Consider the following 12,535-nt stretch of genomic DNA (forward strand, 5'->3'; position numbering starts at 1 on the left):
TGGGCAAGACCCTCATGGAAGCTGAGAAACTTCCCTCCATGGAAGCGGGGCCACCCTGCCCACCCTGGAGGCTTCCAGAATCGTAATAACCTGCTGCTGGTTTGTAACACGTGGTTGGCAAATTTTGCTGGCTGAATAGAGGGAATAACTTAAGCATCTCAAATACAATATTCTACTCAGCCACCTGAGGAGGCAGGAGAGACATCTAACAGCCCATTTTACAGGTAAGAAGTGAGGTGTAGAGAAAGCAAGTGCCTTGTCTGAGGCTTTTGCAGATGACACAGTGGTAGAGGGGGCCCTGATGGTCTTTCGAAACACGTCTGGTGCAGAGCCTTCCCCTAACTGGCATCAGCTCAGCAAAAGTGAAAGGGCAGGTGCCTCTGCTCCGTTCCTGCTCAAGGCAAAGACACAGGCCATCTAAAGCCAGTGATCTGCAGAAGTAAAATCTGGCTGGGAGGAAGACAGGCTGGCCCTATTGCTCAAATTCAGAGCTCCCCCAGTTCCTCAACTACCCCACACCTGCTTCTACCTCAGGGCCTTTGCACATGATGCACCCTAGGCTAGAATGTACCCCCTCCTGCCCTTCCCCTAGTTAACTCCTCCCACCCTTCATCTCTCAGCCCAACTAAAATCCAACACGTGTCTGCAGAAGCGATGGTCACTGTTGCAATTCTGCATTTATTTTGGATTCATGGGCTTCCCTGCCCAGGTTTAATAGGCTGCAGGCTCCACAGGAGAGGGATTCTGTCTGTTTTCCTCCCAAGTGAATCCTCCAAACATAGTGCCTGGCATAGATGGCAGGCGCTGGATGGATAACTGCTGAATGAGTGAGCGGTGATGGGAGCTGGGACAGTCCCCAGGTGGTGGCTGTGCTTTGCAGAGAGACTTGTAAATGCTCCCTTCCCTTCACTTCACCCAGCACGCACAGGTCTCTGCATAGTTCCTGGGGCCGGGGGTAGCCAAAGACGCTCAAAACAGCTGTGCTGTCTCCTGACGCCATGAGAGCAAGATCGAGACCTATAACATCCAAGCACTGGCTATGCAGAAATGAGTAAGCATCTGATGGGTGGGGGTTTTCTTCAAGCCCCGTGTGCAACCTGAGAGCAAGTGCTGTTTGCTCTATGGAAACAGATAAGCCTGCTCACTCCCGCCTTGCCAGGCCCCTGCAGCACACCAGTGGGCTCCTCACCGCTCTCCCTGCAGCTCCCTCACCCCGATAGTCTAGTGTCAACCCAACAGCCAGGGGTCCGATCCTCTGAAACATGTCAGATCAGAACCCCTCACCCCAAATCCCTCCGGTGGCTCTCCCACCTCACCCAGATAAAAACCAACTCTCTACTGGTCTGTAAGGCCCCGTCTGCTGCTCCAGCCATGTGGCCTTCTTGCTGGCCCCCATCATACCACTTGTTCCTGCAGCACCCTCCTTCCTTCCTGCTTTAGTCTTCTCCTTCTGACATAAGATACTTTTTATTTCGTTGTGTCAACTACCCGTCTTCCTCTTCCGGAACATAAACTCCATGAAGACAGCTCTGTCTGTTTTGTTCATTTTGTTCAGTGCCTGGCACAGAGTAGGCTCTCATTAAATATTGGTTGACTGACTGACTGACTGAATGAATGAACTCTGTATGTCCAAAGACTAGAACCATCCCATTTGGGGCGGCTCAGGTTCTTAGCACGTTCTCCCACTAGGCCAAATCCATCTCTGAGTACCTTGCATCCACATCTCTCTTTAGGTCATTCAGAAATGGCCCCTCTGCCTTCCTCTCTTTCCTTTCGTGTGTCTGGCAATGTGCCTTTCCTCTGTTTGTTGCGTGCCCCCCATCTCTCCCAGGACGGTGAGCTCCGTGAGGTGGGTCTTCTCTCTGGTTCATCGGATCCCAGTACTTTGCACATGCTTGGCACGGGGGAAGCTGCTCGACAGGCATTCGTTGAATGAATGAAATAAATTAAGTACATGTGAGAACGCTAAGGGGAAGAATGATGTTCGTGTTCATGATGCGTTTCCACAGGCACCCACGGGGTTCTCCTACTTTCTCCCTGAGACGCAAAAAAAGCAAGAGGATGTCACATCAGGGGTTCCTTGCTCACTGAGCAGCAGAGATACTTGTAGCGTGTCAACCACGGTGCCAGGTGCTAAGGGAATCGTGATTTTGCTCTGACTTATTAAAAAAGGAACTTGCCAACGGTGGCACCTGAAATTAGTAATCCCCAATTGCCTGCGACATTCCTGGCTATGTAGGCTGGCCTGTCAGTGTGCCCACATGCCGTGAGAGAGAAACGGGGCTGTGCTCAGGGGAGGGTCGTCGGGGTTGGGGGAGGAATGGGTGCAGGCATCTATGAGCTCCAGGGCTGGGCCCATACCCAGGCTCCACCCCGCCAGCCCGAAACTCTGGAGAGTCACCCCTTTCCCCAAAGCCTCCTCCTAGCCTCGGAGAAAAGGCAAGCCGGTGAGTCAGGCTCTTCGCCAAGCTGCTCCAAGCAGTGTGGGCCATAAATGCGTGGTTATAAACACACTCCCAATCCCCCAGGCCATCGGTGTCATTGTGAGCACACAGAACGGGGGAAAAATCCACCTAACCATGATCTGCTTGTTTCAAACACACCTGGCTTGGGGAGTACTTACTTGTGCCTGAAGTTTCGGAAAGGGCGGGCCCGTCATGACAGGCCGGCCGGGAAGGGCATTCACATTTTCATCTCCTTCCGGCGCCTAAACCTTTCTGCTCTGCTCTCAGGCATGGCAGCGAGGGAACACACACCCTCATGACACGTTTGAAAGTGAATGGCAGGACTGAGCAGCTGGCGGAACACTCCTGGGGAAGGAGAGAGGGTGGAGGAGGTGGTGGGAGGGAGATGCAGGGGGCATTCATGGCATTTCCTGTAACTACACATTTAGCTTTCTAAAAAGCCCTTTCTTTATGATTCCAAGACTGGGAGGGGGAACCGCCACCGTGCTGCAGGAGGAAAAGGCTACGTGGGCTTGGCCTGTTGGGACTCACTTCCCAATGGGAGGCCCAAGGGGACGGCTGGCCACGCTGCCTGGCATAGACAAGGAGCTCAATAAATGAAGGATCAGGCTTGAGTGGTCTTTGTGCCCCAAAGAAACCCCCAGAGCCGAGAACACCCACTGACGGTCACCCCATCCGATCCACTGCCATTGCCTATAGCTTGTACCTACTGCCATGCCTTCTCACTGGGACCCTTGCAAGAACCTCCCCACGATTCCTTGCGTCTACTCCTTCCTTAAAGCTACGCCAGATCAGAAGTGGGACTGCTGAATCACATGGTGCCTCTCATCAGGGCGGAGGCTCCATGGAGGCCCCCGCCCATCTTCCGTTAATGAGCCTGTGCCCTGAGCTGTGCAGGTCGAGGCCCTGTGGGATAAAGTATCTTCTGTTTTGTTCACTGCTATGTCCCCAGGTCCTGGAACAAAGGTGGACCATCATAACCACGGCTGACTGTTTTGGTGCAGCTATGAGCTAAGCACGGTTTTTACATTTTTAAATGTTTGAAACACATCAAAGGAATAAGGTTTCATGACACACGAACATTATGTGCAATTCAACTTTGGCACCCTCAACAACAGTTTTATTGGGACGCAGCCTCCCTGGCCATGTGCTATGTACCGTGTGTGGCTGCCTTCACGCAGAGCTGAATAGCTGAGACGGAGGCCATACGGCCTGCAAAGCCTATGCCCTGCCTGGCCCTTTGCAGAGAAGGTCTGTGCGGCCCTGGCCTTGGCCACGGAATGAGGTCTGCTGACTTTCCCAGACTCACCACGCTCAGTCTCCTTCTCCTCCCTGGAAGCCCACGAAGCACCTTTGGGACCCGTTTTTGTCTCACCCCGAGGAACCGTGACTGCAAACCTCCTCTGTGCTGGGCTTTGTGCCTCCCCCAGCCAGAGACGGAAACAGTCCGAGCGGGTCCTCGGTGAACCTGGCCTTGGGAAAGCAGGCAGCCCTGCCCACTTGGCCCAGCCGCACGCGGGTCAAGTTGGCCTCAGCACACCGCGCCTGTTAGCGTGGCGCCTTTTAGCTTTTCACAGCTGTTCCCTCATTTCCTCCTCATGAGTGATACAGCAACAGACCCGGGAGAAAGCTGCGTCTCTGGCCGACAAATGGGGAAACCGAGGCCCGTGCCCTGGGGCACTCAGAGTGGCTGAGCTGGCATCCGCGTCTCCATATCCCTCCCTCCATACCAGGCTGCCAGCCACGCTTTCATGCTACTCGTGCTGTGTCGTCACCCCGCTGCCCCCAGTGTGTGGAGATGTGCAGGAGACAGCCCTCCCGCAGCTGGCGGTGCCATCTGCCCGTCTCTCTCTGCAGAGGCAGCCAGCTCCCCGCAGCCACCTCCGTCCAGAGCCCATTTGTCCAGAGCCTCTGGCCTCACGCAAAGGCTGCTGGGTAAAGACACAGACAGTTGCCTTTCTATCAGAAACCCCCTTTCTGTCCACCATCACTCTGACCCTGAGCCGGCTTCCCCCTGTCCTGTGCGAAAGCTTGCAGCCCTGCAGCCAGCCAGCTGATTCTGAGTCCTGGCTCATCACTCACTGGAGAACTGCCGCCTCCTCAGCTGCTCGCCCCGAGCTCCCCCTAAGGCGGCAGCCACCCCCCTCCCAGCCCACTGCTTTCTCCACAGCTTCTCACACTGCTCATCTCGCACTCTTCACCTGGCATCGGGGCTGCAGTCCTAGTGTCAGCTGGCACAGAGAAGGGTGACGAAGGGCGGGAGGGACCAGGATAACCAGTGGGGCCTTTCTTGGCACATTTTAACTCAAGATGGAAGGAGCTTCCTAATGTGTTCCAAAGGTAATGAGGCAGGAGAAGCTGCATTACCTAGCTCCTGGCACCAGCATGCCTCGTACGGTCGAACAGTCTTTATTAGGAAAGATACTTATTGGGAAAGCCACCTCTGTCCCTCACGCGGGTCAGTGTGTCCCCTGTGGCCAGGGCGTCTGGAGGAGGTGTGGTCTGGGAAGGCTTCCCTGAGGAGGTGGCATTGAGGGGTACAATCTGGAGTAAAAAGCGGTATTAGCCAGACAAGGTGGGATGGAGTGGGGGGCGGGCACTATGAGGGAATGCCTGAGGCACATGGGGCCACCTCTGAAGAACAGAGTGAGAGAGACGTGGCTAGGCAATGGGAGGGCACCATCAGAGCCAGCCTTCTTCTCTTCTCTTCTCTTCTCTTCTCTTCTCTTCTCTTCTCTCTGCCCCCCTCATGTATACTGCTAACCTCACTACCGCCAACAGCCAGGCACATCTGCTTTACAGGAGTCCCCTCTACACCAAGCATTTTATATGTACGATCCCATTTCAGCCACAGTCCTATGAGGATAAGGTACGAGGATTTGTGTCCATTTTACAGATGAGGAAGCTGAGGCACGGGGAGGGGAGGGCCGCACAGCTGGTAAATGCAGAACCGGGATTCAAAACTCAGGGCCTGAAGATCTCTGGATGGAAAACGTCTTTTTCCAGCCCAGGCCTCCATTGGCTTTCCAGCTGACACGGTTTCATTTCCATGAACTACTGGGAGGTCCAGCTGGTGTGGCTGAAGGCCCTCAGGTGACTGTGGAGCCCACGGAAGGGGTAGGAGGCCCAGAGAACTGTGGGAGCTAGTGGGGTGCAGAGCTGCCTGGGTGGAGAACTGGGGGGCGGGGGGGGGGGGGTTGGTGGCTTGGCTGCTACAGTGAGCACAGGGCTCTGGGAGGAATGAGCGCCCGCACTTGGATTGGAAATGAGCCCACCTGGGGCCACCCTGCCCAACCTCACTACATCTCACTCGGGGGGTTGCTAATGGACGGTCTGGAGGTCCCTCCTTTCCTGGTGAAAGCCGTCCCCACTCCAGCTTCTTTTTCTGGGAGGCAGAGAGAGGTGGCCAAGTCACAAACACAAGCACTGTGTTCACAGGAAGCAAACCGTCTCCTGGGCTTCTAGACTCTTCCTTTTCTCCTAGTGGTGCTGGGCGAGGGGACAGGAGGTGTTGGGGGTGGGAGGAGCAGGAATCCTTTATAAAAGTCAACATTTAAAATCTTGCCTTAGCCAGTTTAACTCATTGGATAGAGCATTGGCTGTGGACTGAAGGGTCCCAGGTTCGACTGACTACCTCAGTTGTAGGTTTGATCCCCAGCCCTGGTTGGGTCGTGTGCAGGAGGCAACAAATCAATGTGTCTCTCTCACATCAATGTTTCTCTCTGTGTCTCTTCCCCTCCCTTCCACTCTCTCTAAAAATCAATGGAAAAATATCCTTGGGTGAGGATTAACAACAAAAATAAATAAATAAATAAAATAAAATCTATTTTCTTTCTTCTGAAATTTTCCGTCCTCAGGCCAAGAGGAATTGCTTCCTTAATTATATTCAACTTCTGGCATCATATTGGCTGAGGTTTGGGCCACGCTGAACTCAGCAAAATGACAAGCACAGTGCGAACATCCGTGTACGCACGCGTGTGCGTTATGTATATGTATGCATGTATTAAATTCCTCTCCCCTCCCACTTTCATTTCTTCATTTAGCAGGAAATAAAAGGACCACTGGGCTGGAGCTCAAATCCTTCCTAAGCAGAGGCAAATCTGGGTGTCACAGTTTCCAGAAAGGGAACACAATCTCCGTATGGGGTGTAATTACATCTTAGCTTTCTGCAGAAGAATAGTTTATGGCTTAAATGCTATTAATTGTAAGCCGTTTTGTTCCACGGGAACTTGTTCATTGATAACTATCCAATTAGGGTTATTTTGCAATTAGTCTATTCACACTAAATTTATTGCAAAAGGGGAGGCTGTGGTGCAGCAAATTAAAGCATTGCCGGGGCTGGGTGTGCAATGGCTCTTAAATGCCAATCTTATTAACAGTCCCGGAGGCTGTGCCACCTTGGCTGATGCAGCAAAGGCCACAAGGAACCCCCAGAAAATTCACACTGAAAAACCACACTAGGGGTGACTCAGTCTGACCAGGAGAAGCATGGGAACCCTTGGCCTCCGCTGGGGACATCCCCCGTTTCTCCCCATTAATGCCCTCTCTTCCTCTTGCAACTAACTGATGACAGAGAGATACAGTCTGCAGGCTGTAGGACATCCCTGAGATTTGGCAATCTGAGCTACAGAGGAAGCTTTAGCCTCCAGAAGAGGGAGAGGCTCTGGAAGAGGATGCACACTCTCAAACCTGAGTTCTAAGCCCAGCTCTGCCATCCACTAGCTGTGCTCCTCAGGCCAAGTCTTCAACCTCTCTAAGCCTCAGTTTCTTCATCAACAAAATGGGTTGATAACAGATCTACCCCACAGCCAGTGGTTCTCAACCTTCTGGCCCTTTAAATACAGTCCCTCATGTGGTGACCCAACCATAAAATTATTTTCGTTGCTACTTCATAACTGTAATGTTGCTACTGTTATGAATCGTCATGTAAATATCTGATATGCAGGATGGCCTTAGGCGACCCCTGTGAAAGGATCGTTCGACCACCAAAGGGGTCGCAGGTTGAGAACCGCTGCCGTAGGCAAATGCGAGGATTCATTGCAATATAAGGTGAGAACAGTGTCCGATATACTAGTACAGTAGTACCCCCTTATCCAAGACCCCCAGTGGATGCCTGAAACTGCAGAGTACTGAGCCCTATATATGCTATGCTTTTTCCTATATGTACATACTTATGGTAAAGTTTAATTTATGAATTAGGCACAGTAAGAGATTAGCAGCAACAACAATAAAACAGAACAATTATAACAACGTAATCAAGGTTATGTGAATGTGGTATTATTAAGTAGAATAAGAATAACTTGGACATAAGCGAAACCAGGACAGTAGCTCTGATAACCCAGACGGCCACTGCGGGACTAATACACAGTGAGGACGGGCTGCACGGAGCGCTGACTCACGTCCTGGGGGGGATGCATGGGGCCAGCGTGAGATTTCATCATGCTACTCAGAACGGCGCACAATTTAAAACTCACGAATTTCTGGAATTTTCCATTATTTCCAATATTTTCAGACCTTGGTTGACTGCAGGTAACTGAAACCTCGGAAAGCGAAAACACGGAAAACTAAGAAAATACAGACGAACTTGAGTGAATGTTGGAGTTGTCCCCACGGCACCTCACCCAGGGGGCCACCTGGAGAGCTGGCCATGTGTCCTTCCAGGCCTCTCTGTGCCCTTGGCACACGGGGCTGCTCACAGCCTGATCCCAATCCTTCATCCTGGGACCAGCAGTAAATAGAGAGGCTCCCGTCTGAAAAGAGGAGGCCTGGATTCTAGCTCAAGTTCAGCCTCTGGTTCAGTGGGTGACTCTGGATAAGCCTCCTTCCCTCCATGGGCCTCGCATTGCCGTCTGTCCGGTGAATAAACGGCATTGAGCTTTCTCTAGCCTGCTGTCCCCTGGGAGCCATTCTCACCACGCATCTCCCTTCTGCATCAGGAGAGATGCAGGGGCACAGCAGCTGCTCAGAAGAGGGAGGCTGCTCGGCAAAGTCTTCCTTGCCTGGCCTCTGGGCCCACCACTGCCAGGGGGACCGAGAGCCCCCGCCTCCCCACCCCGCCGCCCGGATCAGCTCTGCGGCTGCTTTCCTGAGGCTCTGACTTCTGTCCCAACACAGCGCCTCTGTTAGAGCTCTGACCTCTCACAGCAAGAGCTCTGGTTCATCACTGGTCACCAGCACACACACAGAGGAGTGTTCAGCTCTGGGCAGGGGAGAGAGAGAGAGACGGAGTGGGAGGGAGGAATAGGAAATGAGGAAGAGAGAAAATAGGAAGAAAAAGAGGAAAAATTAGGAAGGAGGGAGGGAAGAAAGGGATTTTAGATGGAGGAAAACGGGAAGTTTGATTTTCAGAGCCTCCAAAGTCAATGAACCAATTAGAAACCTTTCGGATCATATTCAATTACAATGACATCCGTGTCAATTTTAATCCCAATATCCTGCTGAGACAGAAAACCAACTCTAGCAGCATAGTCACCTCGCCTTCTGCAGCTGCCACATGAGCCTGGCGTCACTGTATTTCCTCCTTTGCCATAAAGGCACCTGGTTAAAGCTCTAACAAAAGGTAACTTGATTCCGAAATACTTTTCCGTGGGAAACTTCAGAATCCAGGAGGGTACCAAAGAAGTCAGGTCTTGTGACCTGGTTTGGGGATTGAAAACCAGGGTCTCAGCAGGTGTGAGAATGTGAGCAGAAGGGGGCTGGGAAGGAGGGAGAGTCGGAGAGGAGGTGCCTCTCCCGGCCTGGGGTGGGGGGGGGGATTGGGGGGGGCGGAGCTTACCTTCCAGCGGGCAGAAGCGAGTCACCTTCTCCGGCATCAGCAGCCCCAGCTTGTGGCGGCAGTAGGTCTCCCCGATCTCCTGGCGGCAGTGCTTGGACTTGGAGCGGGACAGGGCGGAGACGGCCTCCTTGCCCGAGATGTCGCACTTGGGGGGCTGGTCGTACTTGATCTCCGGGGAGCTGCCCCCGCTTTTCCTGGCGTGGGGCTGTCGGGGGGCCTCCTTCCCACGGCTGCTGTTCCCTGCGGCTCTCTCGCCGGGCGGCAGCACCTCGTTGGCGCCTTTGCCCGGGAAGGAGTGCCCCTTGCCCTTCTCCTGCTCCAGCTTCCTTCTCAAAAGCTCCTTCTGCCTGCTCAGGGGCTTCTTCGCCAGCCCAGGCTGGTGCTTCTGCTTCTGAGTCCTCGGGGCGAAGTTGCTGTTGTCCACATTCTCAAAATCTTTGGGGACCGAGTTCTCGTTGTTGCTGTCTGTCCGCACTTTCTCTTTGGGCCGGTGAGAGAAGAAGCCGTCCTGGAGGAGGTGGGGAAGAGACAGGGGAGAGAAACTTTACTGAGCGATCGCTCACGCTACGCAGGCTGGCCCTCGCAGAGAGGGGCGCAGAGGTGTGGGAGTCTGCACCCGGGTTTCAGTCCCCGCCTTTGCCAAGAGCTGACCTTCAGGCAAGACTTTTCTCTGTGGACCTCAGTTTCCCCAGCTGGAAACATGAGATGCTCCAACTAGAAAGGAAGGCTTCCGCAGGCCCTGAAGTGCTATGCCTGTGAGTCCCAAGGCTTCTTATGAACCATACTCCCTTTCAAGGAAGTTTCCTGGACTGTCTCTGCCGCTGGATTAGGGGGCACTTTGTTCCAGCTTCCTGTTTAAATTCCAGCAGAGAGTGCCTTGATGGTTTATTTAAGGGCTGGCAATGCCATAATAAAGTTATAAAGGGAGAGAATATCGGTAGGATATTATATACATGCCACTGCCTTTAGGATGTATTCATAGAGCTATGCCCATAAGAGAAATAAGACAGCGCCAGCGTCAGTTCTGAAGGAGAGCCGTCCCTGGGTGTTTTGGAGAACGAATGGTCCTTGGCAATGAATCCCAGCGGAGACGCAGACCTGCGACACTCCTGTGTTTGAGCTCTGGCTCTCCATGTCTCTACCTGGGGCAGAACGGATGAAGTCGCCTGGGTTTCAAGAGAAGGGCCAGGAGTCATTCAGGAGACAATGCGCGGAGTGCATCTTTCCAGGAAAGTGGGCGCCCCATACTCAGCTCCTCCCCGGGTCATCTCTAAAGCATGTCCCTCCTGCGGACACCCACTGCCAAGGCCTTGACCTGAATGAGTACCCACGGTCCTAAAGCGAGCCCTCCGGGAGACCTCTGAAGCCACAGGGAACACTAATTGGTTCCATAAATCTACGCCGTTGCTGCAGAAATGCATTGGACGCGTTGCTGTAGAAACTCTGAGGGAAGGCTTCCCCCTGAGTTTTCCTAAATGCGCCTCCAACGGGCTCCCGAGGACGGGAATGGTCGGGATGGACAGTGGAAGCAGCGCTGGAGCCCGGGAGGCTGAAACTCAGCGAGCCTCCTCCTCTGGCAGGTTGCAAAACTACTCTGCGGGCCAATTCCCACCTGCCACTTGTTTTTGTAAATAAACTTTTATTGAAACGTGAGGATGCCTGTTCATTTATGAATTATCTAGGGCTGCCACAACAGCAGGGGTGAGCAGTTGCAATAGAGACTGTCTGGCCTGCAAAGCCTAAAACACTTCTATCTGGCCCTTTAAGAAAGAGTGGCAGACCAGTGATGAACCCTGGCTGGTGTGGCTCAGGTGGTTGGGCGTCGTTCAGTGCAGCGAGGGGTTGCCAGTTCCATTCCTGGTCCAGGCACATGCCCAGGGTTGTGGGCTTGATCCCCAGTGGGGGGCGTGCAAGAGGCAGCTGATTGATGTTTCATTCTCACATTGATGTTTCTCTCTCTCTCTCCCTTCCTCTCTCTAAAAAGCAATTTAAAAATCTATTTAAAAAAAAGAAGAAATAAGTGCAGACTCCAGCTCTCCAGGAGTGTGAGTTTAGAAGGCCCCCTCCCCGGGGCTTGGTGTGGTTGGCTGTGCCCCCATGGCCCCGTTTGGCTCAGCAGTGCTCTGGAGAAGCAGCCACATTGTGGCTGCCCCTTTTGTTTTGCCCCATGTCCCCTAGCATCAAGCACTGCTTTCTCCAATCGGAGAGGCGTAAGAATGACAGCTGGCCCCGAGATCCCGCATGGCCATTCTGTAAGATGAATACTGTGCCGAAACCAGTTTGGCTCAGTGGATAGAGCATCGGCCTGCGGACTCAAGGGTTCCAGGTTCGATTCCGGTCAAGGGCATGTACCTGGGTTGCGGGCACATCCCCAGTAGGAGATGTGCGGGAGGCAGCTGATCGATGTTTCTCTCTCATCGATGTTTCTAACTCTCTATCCCTCTCCCTTCCTCTCTGTAAAAAAATCAATAAAATATATTTTAAAAAAAGATGAATATTGCTATTTTCATTATACAGGTGAGGGAACTGAGCACCAGCTAACAAGTGATGTGCACAAGGTAACGTAGCAAACCACAGACCTCGTGCCCTGGGCTACCCGTTCCATTACCCTGTCCTCTTAACCGCTGCAGCCTGGCTTTGTACCACAAGATCTGGCTCCCTTCCCATCTACTCCCACCCAGAGAAGTGCATCTGGGATAAGCATGTCACCTGCAAACAGCCATCAGGAGGCAGGGAATCACAGAAAGGGAGAAGACAGTAAGTAGGGGCCACGAAGCACCGGGAGCTTGAGGCGCAGGAGCTGGGCGGCCCCGGGGTAGGTAGAAGGAAATAAAGAGATGCCACGAAGGGAGAGCTGAGTCTGTATTGAGTCCCGGAGGGGTTGCTGATCACACACAGGAGCCCATGTTGTATCTCTGTTGGTGACGGGGACCTTCCAGTTCTGACACCTGGTTCAGGTCTTTTTAATTCCCCACACAGACTTGCAAGGAACCCCCCTCAGTGAGGCTCCATGTCTGTTCTTGAACCCCACTCACTGATAGTCCTCTTTTCTCTTCTTTCTGCCCAGAGGTCCTTGAGGAACCCTCAGCAGCCCCTCAGGTGCACTCCCTGAGCACTGACAGGAGCCGGTACCACAAACTAAGTGAGTCACAGGTATGACCTACTGGATAGCAACTATCACCCCGTGAGGAGGTGCGCTCCTCGTATTTAACAGAAAGAGAAGCCGAGGTGTTCTTACAACGTTCTTGAGCACATAGCAGGCACCAGGCACCATGCCAAGTCCTTATATGTGATA

General features: G+C 53.1%; 1 protein-coding gene across 1 annotated transcript in view; it reads right to left on the reverse strand.

The window, feature by feature from the left end:
• The window catches only part of XYLT1 (xylosyltransferase 1), a gene marked incomplete at both ends in the record, with an annotated part of 297,295 nt that overhangs the window by 115,051 nt on the left and 169,709 nt on the right, over window positions 1-12,535 (reverse strand). The window contains one exon of the mRNA XM_081089853.1: window positions 9,241-9,748. Within this exon, the coding sequence (XP_080945979.1) occupies window positions 9,241-9,748 (508 nt within the window). The remainder of the gene's footprint in view (window positions 1-9,240; window positions 9,749-12,535) is intronic.

Source organism: Myotis nattereri (genome assembly GCF_964212035.1).
Source record: "Myotis nattereri genome assembly, chromosome: 4".
NCBI lineage: Eukaryota > Metazoa > Chordata > Mammalia > Chiroptera > Vespertilionidae > Myotis > Myotis nattereri.